The following is an 18,250-nucleotide window of genomic DNA, read 5'->3' on the forward strand; positions in this document are numbered from 1 at the left end:
GTTACCTCAAGAAACTCATAAACCAACTAAAAAGTTTTGGTTTTTTGATTTCAGATGATTCAGTACCGAGAAATGTTGCGCACCGCAGGACTTTGTCTTTTTTTCGAGGCGCCTCCGTCGATCGCGTGCCATTTGCAGTTTTTAATTTTTTGCGTCCAAATTTTTACTGAATATTCTTGAGATGTAGTTTTATTATTATAATTTTATTTCAATACACTGGCACTAACCAGAACGCCTAAAAAAATTCATAAAAACATGCCTTCTTTTGACCGCGAATTAACTATACCCCTCCCTTATCTAAGGTATGCGCGCGCGCGCGCACACACACACACACACAAACGCGCGCGCACAAGACTCACTTTGATCAAGCATCTCGATGAGGTGGATATCCGACCGTGCCACCTCCACACAGTATACCTTAGATAACGCGCCGGCGATACTTAAACTTTAAAGGTTCGTAACTCAGGAAGATCTCAAGCAAAAAGGGTTTGTAACCAGTGTTTCGGAAACGTCTTGACACCAGCTTTAAGGATATGTAAAAGAAAATAGGTGTTTCCATTTAAGATTTCAAAGTTGACCTTCACGGTGTCCTTCAAGGTCACATGAAGGTCATTTCAACATAACCATATAATAGACCACTTGATATACTAAAACTTTTGTATTGAACATTTTTTTCCATAAGCATTATTTTCCAAAATATTTGACCGTTGCCGAACTTTCTCCCATCACTGTATAAAAAAATTAGACATTTCTATGGTAACTCGATTTACAATGCCAAAGAACCACCTTAAAGCGGATAAATACCTAGGATGCGTTCCGAGTTACGCGCGAGTGAAGCGTATGATGTATCGTTTTATCCTTTATATTAATTGATTAACAATAAAGACAAATGATGCATCATGCACTTCGTGCGTAACTCGGAATGCACCTCTAAAATATTGCAAAAAATGCCTATGCCATGCGCATGCGACCATTTTTTCTGCCAGATTCATTTATTTTACGAAGAAACGCGTCAATTGATGTTTCTTTTATCGATTTTTGTTTGTATATGCTAAACAATATCGTCGAAATTACATCATGTTTTATAAATATGAATCGTTTTATTGTAGAGATGGACAAAATGGCTGCTCGAATCTATTTGAAATAGAAAATGTAAAATTGCTGTAATCTTTCCATTTGGAAATATAAAATACAAAATGGGTTTTAGACACCTATTTACAATAGAAAATATAAAATAAACATTTTTTAAATGGTTTTTTCAGATGGTGTTTTAAAAATGGATTTTTAAAAACGGTTTTTAAAATATTCTATATATTTATTTTGCATGTTCAATTTACCTTTATATTTTAATTCTTTTTTTTTAATATTCTTTACTATAACTTTTTATATAATATATATATGAACAAGAGATTTATACAGGGTGTAACTGAAATAACGCCCACTAATCATACAGTGCTATGCTTAATAAAAAAACTAAGTCGAAAAGTCCTCAACGATTTTGCAATTTTTGCAATAGGCAATGAGACATTAATTTCTAAATATTGCTGAATAAATGAGGTCTGTTTTTTATTGCTGCACTCTGAACCGGTGCAATAAGTTGAAGTGAAACAAATATACGTTTATTTCACTTCATCTTATACTGTGTGTACCAGTTCAGAAAGTGCAGCAATAAAAAACAGACTTATAGATAAAATCGATGTATAAGGCAATTTTTTGAGATATCTTTCCGTGTTCTTTGTAAAATATTTTGAAGATTTTTCTTAAATAACTCTTAAAGATATCTTAAAGCAGATAACTATTAATGCCAACCTAAATATTTTTAAACCTAATTGTATTTTAAATAGAAAATGGATATTAAATACCATTTAAATGGAAATGTAAAGTAGTTTTTGAAAAAATATATTTTAAATACAAAATACAAAATGGGCATTTTGCATTTTGTATTTCCATTTTAAATGCATCTATTTCAAATAATTCCCATCTCTGCTTATTATATGTAACTGAAATAAAAAATTTTGTAGGATTTTATTAATTGGATTCACAATGACAAAATTGATACTTCTACGATACGTTATGGTATTGAAGAATTTGATCGCCTCTTGGTCCTGTTGGAGTTAAGCGTTCTATTTGCGGTAGATAATTTAATAGAAGATGTAATTGACAGACTTGAAAGATATTATATGTCACCAAAATATGTAATTAATATCTGGTTAATATCACAAGACTTGAATATTAATGTGCTACGAGATCTTTCTTTGGCTGTTTGCTTAGATCGTTTCGATGAACTGCCAATCAGTTCAATTTATGAACTGTCAAGAGAAAATTTTCTGAAATTACTTGGGAACATTAATATAAGATCCACGGAATCTTATTTATCTCGTGTCACATATGAGTGGATGAATTGTCATCATGTAAGTATATTTTTAAGATAATTTAAAAAAAAATTAATTTTGTCGTGATATCATGCATTTTGTATTTTTAACCGTATAGCAGCACTAAGTTTTTTTTACTGTCAAATTTTATTTGAAATAAATTTTTTTAGTTCATACTTTTACTCTTTTAATTCTTTGTAATTAAATTTTATTGAGTTGAAATATAGAAAAATACATATCACTTGGGTTTTTACTTGTATGTGTAATAATTCTTTAATAATAAAAAATCTAAACATTGCGTTTTCATTTTATAATTTGCCAATTAGCAAGCGAAACCCATTTGCGCTTCTCTAATAGGACTATAGGCTCTACTAGTCTAAACTAGTGCAGTGTGCAGTCAATCATTTCAGCTAAATTCAGCTAAAAAGAAACAGATCTTTCATCGTGATATCTCCGCTCGTAGGGAACGTAAAAAAAAAATTAACACACTAACAAAAACGAGCAATTCAAAAAAGTATCAATATATTATATTGATATTTTTTTGAATTGCTCGTTTTTGTTTTCTCTTGCATTTCTACACCGATACCAACTGAAACGGCGGATTATGCTCGGCTACTCTGATGAAAATTTCGCTAAAATTATTTCACGCAACATTTCAGCGAAATGGCTGGAAGTTTGCTGAAATTTTACTGAAAGTGAAAAAAGCGTTTTTTTTTTCGGCTAACATACTCAAAAATCGCTGAAATTGAAATAAGATTTCTCTCCAAAATTTTGTTAAAATTTTTCTGAAATTGTTGCTGAAATTTCTCTAAAATTTTACTAAAAATGAATTTTTCAGCTGAAAATCGCTGAAATTAAACTGAAATTTTTTTGAAATGCTGTAATTTTGCTGAAAAATATTCTAAAACGTGAAATAATTTCAGCGAAATTTTTCCATCAGGACCACTGCCAGAGTTCTGCCAACATAGTATGTAGCATCCAAATTGTAACGCATTATCTTGGCAGACTTGACTAACTGGGTGTATATACATACACAAATTCGTAGAATACTAAAACATCTTTGCTTAGGCTTCTAAACTCAATTCTAACGATTCACATATATTAATTTCCTTATTTTACATCTGACTGTGCCTTTATTTCGAGCATATAACGTACATAAGCTTTCCTGTCCAATTTCTTCGTAGCATAATAGTTTCACAGAATAAAAATTCCTTTCCCACAATTAAAATATACATGCTGATGTACCTGGCGTTAGTGAGACAAGATTACGAAATAAATGTTTTGATAAATTGACAGCATTAGTCGCAATCTTGAAGTAAGAATAGGTACAGAAATCTGTAATTTTTTAGTTTTTTCTTGCTTTGAATACAAAATACATCAGAGCCAGATTAAGCATGTGTATTTTAATCTTGGAAAAGGAATTTTAATTTGATAAAACTAACGTATAGTAATTAGAAATATTTTTATCGATAAAAAGATGATTACAGCATCACCTTAACACATTATAACTACATACATGGGAGGGCTCCGATTGCACACATCGCATATTGCACACATGTATCGCTGATTGACCAATTTAAAAATAAAATAATCTCATTGGCAAAACAGTGAAAAATTACTAGGCACCAGTTGATATGAGTGGTGTGTACAATTAGAACTGTAGGCAAACGGGATCCTCCCACATACATGTATGTATAATAAAAAAATTTTTTTTGCAGGATTTCACAATTCCTATGGATATCTTAAGAAATAAAGAAATAAAAGTTTTACACAGTATTATATCTTGTGAAAGTAGTGACGTTATTAACAGTGAGCAATTTATTAATTGCTGGGATGGTAACGATTTCTTTGAACTTACCTCATTTAAATATCCCAAAGATATTACTGATCGTAGCACTGGTAAACATATATTAACAGGAATGCAGATTATTGCAAGAGGTATATAATTTTTTTTTCTGTCTTATTTATATAGAACGACATTGTTCTAATTATTCATTATTTTATGTGAGTTTTTAGGATATAATTTATATCTTTGTGGTGGGGAATTTGGTATTGGTTCAGGCAGGTTTAACAAAAATGTGTGGCGTTATTCTCTGATATCTAAGAAATGGTTTCCTGAAACAGTGTAAATATGTTAAAGAAAAGATCAAATATAAATGATAAAGGTAAAAGAACAAACAAAATGAATAATTTCTTGAAATATTTTAGTATGCCAGTTGAAAGAAGGCATATGGTTGCTGTGGTTTTGAAAAATAAATTAATGCTTGTGGGCGGTGTGGGACGATATCGACAAAAACTACAAAGTATTGATATCTACGATGTTCATACAGGTGATTTTGATTGTACAGCTACACAATGTGCATTTCATTAATATGGAAAGTATATGTAAAGAAAGTATATGTCTCGCGACTTTTATCAGAGGGTCTCTAGTGTCGGACACACGTCGGCGATTTTCCTCTAGTAATTTCAAACAAAGATTATTATGTATAACTTTTCAGATTATATCGTAGAGTTATTTCTCACAATTACTATTTTTTTAATTTAGCTTTAAAATTATTTTTTTATTGATGAAAGATATTATTTTATTTATTAATATTTGCTTTTGAATTTGAACAATGTATATGTAGACGTCGGATGCAAATGTATTTTGAATTTTCATAATGTTCTTAAACTTTTTTCTTTTAATGACGTAGGTTTGTGGACATCAGGTAAAAAAATAGACTCTTGGGAATTTACTACAGTTCCTGAACATTACATTTTTGATGAAAAATTAATAATATATAAATATCGGACTTTACCAAATCACATTACTCTGTCTCGTAAGTAAAATATTAGCAGAATGTTGGGAGATTCGCAGCAGATTTAAACTGTATTCTGACACACTGCTATTATTGAAATATCTTTCTTCGCGCATGCACGAGAGATAACGCACTTCGACCACAATATGTGCATCCTTTTCTATCTAAGTTTTACCCCTACTCCTCGAATTTCGGAGAATGCTCACTCTAGTTACACTATGTTCATTAAGTTCCAAAAGTGTTCATTAGTTCAGCCACAGAAAACAAACCTAATGACTGCATATTGCACACACGCGTGTGGATTACCCGCATAGCGGTAAAAGCTCCTAGCATTAGATGCGTTCTCAATTGAGATTCATGTCGCTTGCACGCGTGCGAGCAATATGTGCCTTATCTGAATTACTTTAAAATGTATATATATTTCATTTACTCGGAAAGAATCTTGAAAAAGAATAATATTTTTGTCTTAAAGTCCTTGAGGGGCTCACTTAAAAAAATATTTCATTAAAATTGAAGAATCTTTTAATACTACGCCCTTTATTCTATTCCGTATTCTGAGAAATTTCTTATCTTTTTACCATAAAAAATTTATAACAAACTGTTCAAAATCTATCTCTTGTAGGCCGCAGTTATATGTGTGCCGACATCTATTTTCCTGATGAAAACATATGGGAAACAATAATGGATTTTAATATGGATTATTCCATATTCCCATTTATACCAATATTGACGCTCAAAACTTTACCATGTTACATTGGTAAATATAATTTATGTATTAATACTATGTATATATATATATATAGATGTGAAAAAACTTAAAATTTATCTTGGCATATTTTGCAGATATTAATAATCCAGATAAAATGGTTTTAAGAACTATCACAGAGACGTGCAACATGGAAATATGTGATCATGCACAGACGATCAAACGTCTCGCATTCAAAGAAAATGGAAACGATTCAAATCGTAAATACGTATTGCATACAAAATGTGATGCGTGTGTCTTTATGTTAATATTCCCGATAAGCAAGCCTGTACTAGTATGTATGGATTCGAACACTTCTATAAAAATAAATACATTACACTCGCATAATATTCCTATACGAAATCCAAATAAATTCCGTTCTTTGCTTTTTTCTCATTCACCCAGAAAATTTTTTGATTTAACTCATCCAGCTCACTTACACACAACAAACTTGAATCATATTTAATGTATGTATATTTTCATTGATTGAATATTTAGGGCCACTTTCACCATCGTCGATTTACTTAATCAGCCTAGTAACTGTAATGGAATAGAAAGAGATAGAAATAGTTCTATCACATCTTACAATTACTAGTTAAGTTAACATTTTACAATTGCTGGTTAAGTTAACTGAGTTTGGTGAAAATGGCCCTTAGTGATTCAATATATTTGAGAGAGGAGGGGGGGGGGGAGAGAGAAAGAAAGAGACCTATATAAACTTCAGTAGAATATGAAAGAAATATTTGAAACATCGTAAAGAAATGGATAATATATCTACACGTTTCAGAAATATGTTAAATATTTTTATTCGCTTTTGATACATACGTGATGTTCTCTACCGATTATCGTATCATTTAATTCATTATGAAATGCTGAATGATAATTGTATAAGCTTTGTATTACTATATGCAAATGCTTTTTATATGTAATTTTGTATGTAATTTTGTATGTAATTTTTGCATTTTTCAAATATACAAACATTTTCTGGTACGACTTTTCTTCTTCCTAATTTCATAACAAGAATCGAGTCCTTTGGGAAAAGCAATATAGCTTCCTTTCTGTTTTGTTATAATTGCAATTTTTATGCAGATAGTTTGAGTCCATTAATTTAATCTCTGCTTTGGAGAACTTTTTGAGAGAGAGAGAGAGAGAGAGAGAGGGGGGCCTGTGTCTATTTGTGTCTCCCATGGTATAAGGATAAGGGTATGCTCACGCGCATGCGACCAATCAAAATTGTCGAAGTGTGACGTCACACAACAAGCGGTAAATTTAAAACTGCTGTTTCCAACCAACTTATGTTAGCAGCATTCTCGTCAGATATTTTATTTTTATTTAAAGTTTACAGGGAAAAATACGTTTTGAAATAATTTAAGAACTAATGAATACCCTGTAACAAAATGTAACATAAGTAAACATTACAAACTCAATAAAGATAGAAGAATTTATTATGAAATTTATTATCTTATATTTAATTTATTTATCATCTTATATTTAATATCTATTTCTAATATTTCCTCTCTTATGCGCAGGCCCTAAGGTTACCCTTTGTGGGGATAGTTAAATGTCAACAATAATAATAACACGTATATACAAATGTTATGAAAAGGATTTATAAATTTCATTAACTTTTTTCTTTTATTCTTATATCTATTTTCTACAGCAATATTTTATACTGTTTCCATTAAGCAATTTTGTTTTGCGAAAATAATTGCCACAACCTTTCACAGAACAGGACATTGTGTATGTAACACCGAACATTAATATCGTGTCAAGCATCAGGAGCCGCCATGTTTTCGTTTGGGCGGTCTGATTGGCCCCGAGAGTGACGTCACACTTTGACTGCGCAGTGGGTATCCACGGCGTGAGCATACCCTTATCCTTATACCATGGTGTCTCCTGCTTTACAATTTCTTAGTCCAATATGGCGCTCATCTAGAGCCATCACATCGTGACATTTGATTCATAAAAGCTGTGCAATCTGTATGATCTGTACTTACCACAGAGTAATAGAAAGGAGTAAAATCTCTGTAATTTATTTTACGACTCCGCAACGGCAAAAAAATTCGTTTTTTCGGTTGTGGTGGATACAATTAAAGAGACTCAACTTACTTAATACCGTGCAAGCAGGAAAAGTGGGGATGCCATAGTTTGGGCGTCGAACTTACAATGAGAGGGAATCTACTGAAAAGAATAACTTACTAATTTAGACGCCATTTATAATAAAGCAATTAGCTGTACCAATTGTACAGGCTGCACATGTTTCTCCGATTTGTGCTTCTAATTGTGAAGCCTTTTTTATTCGGACACTTTCAAATCATGTACATTTTCATTTAATAAAATACAATAGCATTACGTACATTGACAGTTTCAAACAACTCTTTTCTGCATCTTTACAATTATAAAAAATACTGCTGTACTTATCATATTGAAGAATTTTACTACAGTTGCAAAGCTGCTTTCTCTGCTGAACGCAGCCATTCATGATCGCTGACGCAACATCCGCTCGTAAAGCGGGGTCTACAATAGAAGTCGTAGCAGTCGTAGAGTCTTAAGTCGTAGAAAATTGACCAATCACAGTAGAATATGAGAAGAATAATCGATTATGATTGGTCAATTTTCTACGACTTAAGACCCTACCACTGCTACGACTTCTAAATTGTAGACCCCGCATAATCCTCTCTCTGTTCCCTGTTTCTTTTATTGTGCGGAGCCCCTAACCAATCAGCGAGGCCACGAGATATATATATATATATATATATACTATATCCTATCAGAGAGGTGCAACCGGTGTTATGCATTCTGATTCGCTGTTGCAATCTAACCAATTGCGTGACTTGGCAGCCATTTATAGTACTAGTGACATATTTCTATTTCATTTTATCCTATACATTCTTCTGTCTACAGAAAACAGACCAATTTTTACGCGGTCACGCGCAGTTGTCGACCCATGTGTATAATGCAACATCAAATTCGTGATTGGGTAAATTGGGTTGGGGGTCACTCTCTTTCGAATGAGTTAGCAGTCTAGAGTCTAGTAGTATATATGGAAGTCTGTCGTATGCACACTCGTAAAAAAATGTTTGTTTATAGTTGATAATCGTTCTAATAACGCTAAACATGATGGATTATGAATTTAAAATGAAGACGCAAAAAGACCGCACGAAGGTCGAGGATCTGTTTGAGTTTGAGGGTTGCAAGGTTGGAAGAGGTACATACGGGCACGTATATAAAGCTCGTCGGAAAGAAGGGTTAGTTTTCTTAACCTAATTTCTGATTACTTTGCGAAACTTCCTTGATTTCTCATATGTTTAAAATATTTTACATTTAGCAGTATAAGATGGGGAGCACAGATTCTTGCATAACGCATAATGCACAAGATCGTTCTGCTTCCTCAGATTAATTTCGGATGAAAAAACCTATCGTTTAATTCTCCTAAAGGGCTCTGAATTTACATTGGAGCCATATTTATTTCCATATAAAAGCATGTGCTGTGCCTCGTATCGATCATTTTCTATTCAAGATTTTTTGTATACGAGAAAGTGTATTTATTCGCTCTTCAAATTTGCATTTAGCGTTTAATGTTCTATTATCTAATTCTTGATTTAGCTCTCGTCCCAATTTGTCTAATGCAGAGATTTTTAATACGATCGCTAATTTTTAATTAAAATGTTATGCTGATTCTACAACGGATACTTTTCATTTAGTGACACAAGTTGACACGAGCTTCATTCCATTTTTTAAAGCATTTAATAAGTAATAAAGATAAAACAACGCTTATGTCATCAAATAGAAAGCACATAGCGAATCGCTAGTCGGTAGTTATAAGTCTTATTGATGAAGTTGACCAATAGCCTACTTGTACGACTAACGCTGATTGGCCAATTCACCGACTAAGACTTTCGACTACAGATTCATTGTAGAATCAGCATTAAGCCTACAATGAATCAGTAATCTGTAGTTGGTGAGTCAGAAGTGAATCTGAAGAATAATTGGTGAATAAGGTTTGGTCAGCAGCCAATTTCTAAGAGGCTTTCTACAATAAACCATTAGTAATAAGTCAGAAGATAGAAATTGAGCCCATCACTCGAATTTATTAATTATGACTTGTAGTAGCCTAAGATTACTGACTACCAAATCATTATAGATCTGGACTTACATTAAGATTTGACTGAATAATGTAACCATTTAGACTCACATTATTTTGAAATATCTGTAATCTTTTCTTTTTTTGAAAGTTAAACAATAATTATTACTTCATTACATATTTGTGTATGTATCAATTGAATATCAACCAAATTAAAATATTGGTTAAAAATTATACTATGATTTAGTTCTGAGAAATATTCTATTCTCTGTAAATTTAATGTTAATATGTTGGAAATAGTGTTTCAGATAGTGAACTAAAGTCTCGGCCTGATACAAAAGATTTTGGCCTCAAGCAAATTGAAGGTACAGGACTTTCGATGTCTGCATGTCGAGAAATTGCTGTGAGTTATCTCATTATTTTTAAATGATGCAAAAACATTTGTTTGCAAACACAATGGGATATTTCACTTATTTTCTTCTATTCTAGTTACTCAGGGAACTGAAGCATGTCAATGTCATTACTCTTATTCGTGTTTTTCTCTCACATAATGATCGTAAAGTTTGGTTGTTATTTGACTTTGCTGAGCATGATTTATGGGTATGTGTTAATAATTTTAATTTGAAAATAAAATATTTTTAGGCACATTACAACAAATATTTTATAGTAATATTTACATATGTATTTGCAGCATATAATTAAATTTCATAGAGCAGCAAAAGCCAATAAAAAACCAGTAATGGTACCCAAAGGCATGGTTAAATCCTTATTATACCAAATTTTAGATGGTATTCATTATTTACATTCCAATTGGGTACTTCATAGAGATTTGGTAATTATTTTTGACGTTATTAAACGTTCTCATTTTTCTATTTTTATCACTTGCAAATACCAATTTTCTTTATTTCAGAAACCAGCAAATATCTTAGTCATGGGTGAAGGAAATGAGCGGGGACGTGTAAAAATTGCCGATATGGGCTTTGCTAGATTATTTAACGCTCCTCTTAAACCTTTAGCAGATTTAGATCCCGTTGTAGTTACATTTTGGTATAGAGCTCCCGAATTACTTTTAGGCGCCAGACATTACACAAAAGCTATAGGTCTGTCTACATCTATATTGTATATTTTTATAATTTGTATAAAATTGTGTATTGAATATTTTATTCTATTACTACAGACATATGGGCTATCGGCTGTATATTTGCAGAACTTTTAACATCCGAACCTATATTTCATTGTAGACAAGAAGACATTAAGACGAGCAATCCATATCATCATGATCAACTAGATAGGTGAAAATACTGAAAATATAATTTGTATTTATTTTTTGGATGATATGGAGAATGACATAATCTTTTTAGGATATTCAATGTGATGGGATTTCCACTGGAGAAAGATTGGGAGGATATAAAAAAAATGCCAGAGCATCCTACATTGCTCAGAGATTTTAAGAGATCCAAGTGAGTTTGTCAGTTCAAAACATAACTCCATCAATGTTTTATTTAAAATTTTTAAATATTTTTATTCTTATTTATTTTTAGTTATGCAAACTGTTCACTTACTAAATATATGGACCGGCATAAGATCAAACCCGATAGCAAGGCATTTAATTTGGTATGATGTATAAAATAAGTATACAAATTTTGTAGTATGTTATCTTATCATATTATTGTTTAGTTACAGAAACTATTAATGATGGATCCAAACAAGCGTATTACGTCAGAACATTCAATGCAGGATGCCTACTTTCAGGAGGAACCACTGCCAACACAGGAGTATAAATCTATTTGTATATTTATAATTTTTTTAAGTCTCAATTGCATTTAACATGAAAATTTTAGCATATTTGCTGGGTGCCCTATTCCTTATCCTAAGAGAGAATTCCTTACGGATGACGATACTGAAGAAAAGACTGAAAACAAAGCGAGGCAAAATCAGCAACAAACGGTAATTACTTCCGACATATATTAAGAACACTTATATAATATACTTTATATGGTTTAAGCCGCAACTACTATAATAAAATAATCGCAACTATAGTACAGATATAATTTATAATATCCAAATAAGTATCTATTTATAATTATGTATCTTCTACATTTTTGAAAAATATGGTTTCAATTGTTTAAACGGCCCCATATGACCGCTGCAGTGGCAAGGTGAGTGAAGCCCACTTTGCCGCTGTCTAAGCTCCGTCGTTATATGGTAGTTGAGGATTGAACTGATTTTTTTTAACATCGCTTTTTTAACCTTGTCGCTCATCCGAGTATTCGTGAAACAGCAACAGCAGACCCAACAGCAGCAAGGTAACGGCGATCATAATCATGGACAGAACGCGAAACGGGTGAGACTGAACGGGCCGCATGGTGCTCCTGAGTTCCATCAGCATCAGAGCCACACGATGCCCCACCAACAACCGGGGATGGTTTATTCGACGACTCAACCAACGCAATCGTCGAACTTCCATCAACGTTTCTAATTTTGTAACTCATAATTAAATTGATCAGACAGAATTAGGCCAAAACTTAAACTATCACTCTAATGCATTTTAATTTAATTCACTAATTCTGTCAATAAGAAGTCACGATTAGTCCATATATATTCGTGCATGCGCGCATGCGTACGTACGTGCGTACGTACGTACGGAAAGGACGCTCAACATGCGTAACATTTTTTGTCCTATATCCGCTTTTACTTCCGTTGCTATCTATCCTCTGTTTTATATCAATAGTTTAGTTTCTACCGAAGTCTTTAATTCGGTTCCACTTCGGTGCAGGGTACGTATTATGGAATTATTTGAAATGGATTCCGATCGAAATTATTCAATTATTACTTAGATTTTTATTGCGTTTTAGGGAAAAGAGAATAATTCTAATCGGAATCCATTCCAACTTACATCATGATAAACTTCCAGTATGCTGTTTTCATTAGAAGTAGTGACCTTGTGGATCTAAGCGGGAGTGAAATGAGCGCAATCAAACGCATTTCCATAGACTTCGTCGCATCAACCTCATGCAGACAACAGCGCTTTAACACCGAACGTTGATTGGTGAAAAACGGTTGATGGGAGTAAATTTTACCTCCACGACCGGTTTTTCACTCAGCGTTCGGTGTCAAAGCGCTGTTGTCCGTATGAGGATCCGGGCTTAGATGTGAATTAATGCTTTAATGGAAACCAAAGACTTAGAGGTCGCGCACACACTTTCCGTATCGGTAATCGTAAAACTTACCGTAAGAATTAGTCAATCACAATCAAGAATTTTCAAAAATTTTCAGCTTTCATCAGCTGACTCTTACGGTATGTCTTATGATTACTGTGGAAAATTGTGAAAAATGCGTGCGGGCCCCTTTGGACCCTATGGGACATACAAAAATATAAGGCAGTAAAACGTGAGTAGAGTAGCGATCATGTAATTTTTTCTTTAGAGCGAAAACGTGAAAAGTGAAAATTTTTATGTATGTATGTACATATATACACACATATACAAAAAGATTTTCATTTTTTATGTTTCAGCCCTAAGAAAAAAGTTACATCGCTACTCAGTAAGGAAATCGTAATGCATAGTCTACAATGTCAGTATCAGTAATGGATGAAGCTGTAAGAGTAAGAAATGGACCAATCGGTCGATTGTTCTTCTTACATTCTTGTAACTATGATTGTTTAATTTGTTACTCTTACAAGTCTCATCCACTACTGCCACTACCATTGTAGACCACGCGCAACATTGAATTTTTTATGGCTACCGCAGACAAAATTTCTATAACAGTAACCATAAGACGTAAATTTAAGCAGATGAGCCAATCAGAATATTGCTTTAGATCTACATAATCTAATGGAAATAGAAATAACAGTAAACTTATCCATAAGGCAAATTTTAACTAGTTGAAATTTGATTTACAGATAAATGTATTGCTATTTCTATTTCTGTTAGATTACATATAATATATCTAAAGCAATATCTTGATTGGTTCATCAACTTAAAAGTCTTATGATTATTGTTACAGAAACTTTGGCTGTGTTCCAAAATTTACTGCCAGTACTGAAAATGTATAGTGCACGTGACGTAAATTATAGATTTTCAGTACTGGTAGAAAATTTTGGAACACACAGTCTTTGTCTACGTAGCTCTTGCTGACCTTACGATTTCTATTGTGATCAGCTAATTCGCTTACTGTTTACGTTTTAATTGCCTTACGTTTTTATGTGTGCCCTAGGCTATAGAGCATGAACTGTGCCATTCATATCTAAATAGTAGTAGTCAATAAAAATGAGAGAAAGAGAGAGAGCGTAAAAACGGTCAATCTTCATTCTAACATATTGTGATTGATTGAATAGAAAGAGATAGAGATTATCCGTCGGGTCGGGCTGTTCTCTATCTCTTTTTATTAATCAATTTTACTCACGAATGGCGTAGTCCATGCTCTGTCTTCGGTAGAAACTAGACCTGTGATATACGCGTCTTTACTGGAAAGATCTCCATATAAGATCTCCAATGATGGTCGCGAAGACGGGAAACTGGAAAGATAACACGGGCGAAAGCGAGGAACGAAAGAAGGGCTTGATCACGCAAACGGCAAAGGAGAGGGAAAGCGATCGGACTTGGGCCGGGCGTCGATTAAACGGCAGAGGGGATCTATCGCGCACGCGCGCAATACGAGTCGTGCCGCCAGTTGCACGATCAATTGCATACAACACGTCGCGTCGACCGTCGTCGTTGCAGGCTCCTGTAACGCAGTTTACACGAGTCGCTCGACTAAAAAAAGTGCGTATGCGCGTGCCGCTCGAGTCAGGCGATGTGCTGTCTGTTGAGTTGTCGTGTGTTGCTCCGATGAGTGAATAAAGCAGGTGAGACGGTCCAATCGTTAACGCTCATTTTATTTAGAGTAGAGATCCTATAACAGAGTTTGACCACGAGTAATTTTGTTAAAACATTATGAAAGAGTGAAAAAGAAGAGTGTATATACTACCTGTTTTTGTATTCTGCTATCTCATTCTAACTCATTCTAAAAACGATGGGCTAATCAAAAGTTTGCCATCTTGTGGCTGGATTCTGTTATAGGATCTCAGATCTCTTATTTATATTTGTATGATGTGTGAAGTAGGATCGTTTCTTTTATTCATTGATTATATTATTATATTAATATCTAAGTCATTGTGAAAATCTGGAAAAATCGCAGGATATTTCGAATAGATCTCAAAAAATAGATCCTAAAAGCAGAGATTAAAAGTAACTAATTAAAATATTAGTGTTATATATGGACATTTATCGCACGTGAATAAAAAATTATCAAAAGAGTAAAAATATCTAGAATTTTTAAAACTACCATCTTGTTATGAAATTCTTAAACTTTAAAAGACATTTTTCGATTTTGTTCTAAAAAAACGCTGTAAAGCTTCTATATATATATATATATATATGTTTTCATGATTTGAGAACCTATGAGAAATATTCAAGAAAATCAAGGAAAGCATGAAACGTATTTATTATATATATCAGTCTCTCGTATTATATCTTAGGAGAAAAGTATGTAGGTATTTTTTTAACAGTAATAAAACTCTGATAAATTTGTTGAAAATTGAAGTAAACTATTTTCAATAGTAGTATATTTTTACTAGACACATCTGTAATGGAGATTGTACATTGATATTCTTCCCGCGTTTGTTCAGTGCTGAATATTTCGTCTCTTCATTTTTGAATACAGCCTCCATAATATCAAGTAAATAGGATAAATAAGTATTTGGAACTACGATTGTGTAAACATATTTGTAAGTGATTGTAGTTGTAAGAATTGACCAATCACATCGTGCTATCTACTTGATATTACAAATACTTGATTGATCAATCAAAGAATGCTTCAAAGCATTTGCAGCATGAATTAAGTAGATCGCATTCATAGTCGAATATGAAAAGAGTATTTGATTGTGATTGATCAATTTTTATAACTACAATCACTTACAACTATGCTTACGAAATTATAGAAAGGACTTGAGGCGCTTGAGTATAATCACCACAGCCATATTGAATCGTCAAAAGCGAGAAATAACGCATTAATTTTTGTTACATGCCATTTGAAAATGAAAATTTGAATGAAACGAAATGATGAAATCGCTTTAAAACATTTATAAAAATATACGAAAACTATGCTCATCCCACTTGACAGTAAACAATCGTAAAGAGTGATAAAAGGTATATGAAATGTTTTTATTCAGTGCGCATGCGCAGCTTATTTTTACTTACAAGTGTCTTTTATCACTTTTACAATTATTTACTAATTGTCAGGGCGGATGAGCATAGTTTTCATCCATTTTTACAAGATTCTTTTAAAGGAATCTCATTATTTTGTTTTATCTAAATTGTCCTTATTTATAAGTGACACGTAATAAAAACGTGTCATTTCTCGCTTCTGATGTCAATATTGCTGTGGTGACTATTCAGGAACCTTAAAAATAACAGGAAAGTATAGAAAAAAGAAGAAATATGCTAGGCGATTCGACTATCGCGTGTGCGATTTCCAATTACTCACCGTAGTGGCCACACAGGTGATGTCTCTCGCGCCTTTGCGACCGGGATTTTCGCATATCTCTCTCTCTCTCTCTCTCTCTCTCTCTCTCTCTCTCTCTCACGACGAAAGGATAGTTTGTTAGAAAAGATCGTTAAAACTTAAATGCCCGTGCTATAATCACACAGTGGTTTCACTGGACGATAAGCGATACTTTAATGCCGCTAGTACAATGCAGACACTGTATTTGATCCGTGAGCAGTGACTGTTTTATATTTCACACAATTTCGTTTCAATGGGGACTTATACTGTATAAATGAAAAATATCGTATTAAAATAAAGATATCCTGTCCTTTGAAACATAATACATAACATACAATGATACAGTATTTAACTAATAGCGAATTCGATTGGATGCGCTCGGTGCGCCCTGTGCACATTAAAGCCATCGTACACGAAATAACGTAAAAATATGTTTATATACATAAACATAGAAATCGATTAAATCCTGAAATACTCAATACATTTTATTATACTATTAGGTAAAATATGTATTTTATAATTCAAAATATTTATATTTCACTTTCATACTCTAAATTAAATCAAAGCTATTATCTAAGCTTTAAATCTTAAACCAAAAGAAATTGATCAATCAAAACCAAATGTGAGAAGAATAATCGACTACAATTGGTCAATTTCTTATGACTTAAAGAGATTTAAAGAGTAGGTAACAGCTTATTGTAGAAAATTCATCAGACCCGCTTCCGACTGTAGACTATCGACTAATTTGTAGACGCGGCTTAAGAGATCGCGATAAAATAATTATTAATATAAGTTAACTTATATTAATTTCCGTTCAATGTTTTGTCGTAAATTTAATGTTCTGTTCCACCCGAGAGAGAGAGAGAGAGAGAGAGAGGGGGGGGGGGGGGGGGGGGGAGGGGGGGAGGAAGGAGATTGAATGATTCTTTATTAGCTTTTTTAGCTATTCTAAAAAACAATACGAATAATACATACTTAATCTTAAATCTAAGTAACATTAAATATTATATATTCTTTTAATACTCTTTTAAATGGCTCAAGTCTTTCATACTGCTTTACTTCACACGGTAAGGCGTTATACATTTTCACTCCTTCATAAAACATACTCTTTTTTGCACTTTTTGTTTTGCGGAATTTTTTTACAATATTCCCAGTCTGCCGTGTGTCTTGTCTTTCGCTCTCAATTCGCACAGTGTCTACCTTATTTCTTAATTGCTCCGGCATCATGTCATTTAGAATCAAAGTCAATAAGAGTACACACATTATAATAAAGCCTGTGTCTTATGGACATAAACTGCAGTGCTTGCAGTATGTGTTCTACTTTGGGGTATCTGTTATATTGCAATATGATTCTCATAGTTCGCCTTCTGCAATTCGCCCAGCTGTGTTTTTCCCATATCAATCAACAACATTGCACAATACTCAAAGTGAGTTTGCTATGATTGTCTTATATAGAATACATCTAGTGTAAGCCGATATAAAATTACCTGTTCTATTTTTTTTAAGAAAAAACCCGTTTTTTCCCTATTTTCTTTAGCATATGTAACCACAGTGGTTTTTAAACCAAAGTCTATCATCAATGATTATTCCTAGGTACTTCATTGTTTCAACCTGTTCTATTACAGTTTCATCCAAACATTTTAACGTAATATTACCACTCATAGCTCTTTCCTTATCATAAATTTGGTTTTCTCTGCATTTAATTTTA

The 18,250-nt window shown here is 32.9% G+C and overlaps 4 protein-coding genes across 4 annotated transcripts in view; 3 read left to right on the forward strand and 1 right to left on the reverse strand.

The window, feature by feature from the left end:
- The window catches only part of LOC108757513 (kelch repeat and BTB domain-containing protein 12), a 9,648-nt gene extending 3,240 nt beyond the window's left edge, over window positions 1–6,408 (forward strand). The window contains exons 2-8 of the mRNA XM_018501956.1: window positions 2,022–2,411; window positions 4,091–4,310; window positions 4,389–4,497; window positions 4,581–4,702; window positions 5,066–5,191; window positions 5,793–5,927; window positions 6,014–6,408. Coding sequence (XP_018357458.1) covers window positions 2,022–2,411; window positions 4,091–4,310; window positions 4,389–4,497; window positions 4,581–4,702; window positions 5,066–5,191; window positions 5,793–5,927; window positions 6,014–6,381 — 1,470 coding nt within the window. The 3' untranslated portion in view covers window positions 6,382–6,408. The remainder of the gene's footprint in view (window positions 1–2,021; window positions 2,412–4,090; window positions 4,311–4,388; window positions 4,498–4,580; window positions 4,703–5,065; window positions 5,192–5,792; window positions 5,928–6,013) is intronic.
- RecQ4 (RecQ4 helicase) overlaps window positions 1–8,037 on the reverse strand; it is a 20,480-nt gene extending 12,443 nt beyond the window's left edge. The window contains exon 1 of the mRNA XM_018501949.1: window positions 7,913–8,037. The gene's annotated coding sequence lies outside the window, so the exon portion shown is untranslated. The remainder of the gene's footprint in view (window positions 1–7,912) is intronic.
- A 927-nt stretch (window positions 8,038–8,964) lies between these two features.
- Cdk8 (cyclin-dependent kinase 8) lies at window positions 8,965–12,797 on the forward strand. The gene is made up of 11 exons (XM_018523007.1): window positions 8,965–9,163; window positions 10,300–10,402; window positions 10,489–10,599; window positions 10,691–10,831; window positions 10,910–11,099; window positions 11,177–11,291; window positions 11,361–11,459; window positions 11,541–11,613; window positions 11,677–11,774; window positions 11,841–11,946; window positions 12,281–12,797. The coding sequence occupies exons 1-11, from the start codon at window positions 9,033–9,035 to the stop codon at window positions 12,476–12,478; spliced, it is 1,365 nt and encodes a 454-aa protein (XP_018378509.1). The 5' UTR covers window positions 8,965–9,032; the 3' UTR covers window positions 12,479–12,797.
- A 1,283-nt stretch (window positions 12,798–14,080) lies between these two features.
- form3 (FH2 domain-containing protein formin 3) overlaps window positions 14,081–18,250 on the forward strand; it is a 43,173-nt gene continuing 39,003 nt past the window's right edge. Inside the window, exon 1 of the mRNA XM_018522987.1 lies at window positions 14,081–14,845. The gene's annotated coding sequence lies outside the window, so the exon portion shown is untranslated. The remainder of the gene's footprint in view (window positions 14,846–18,250) is intronic.

This window comes from Trachymyrmex cornetzi, unplaced genomic scaffold, assembly GCF_001594075.2.
Source record: "Trachymyrmex cornetzi isolate Tcor2-1 unplaced genomic scaffold, Tcor1.1 scaffold1002, whole genome shotgun sequence".
In the NCBI taxonomy this organism is placed as follows: domain Eukaryota; kingdom Metazoa; phylum Arthropoda; class Insecta; order Hymenoptera; family Formicidae; genus Trachymyrmex; species Trachymyrmex cornetzi.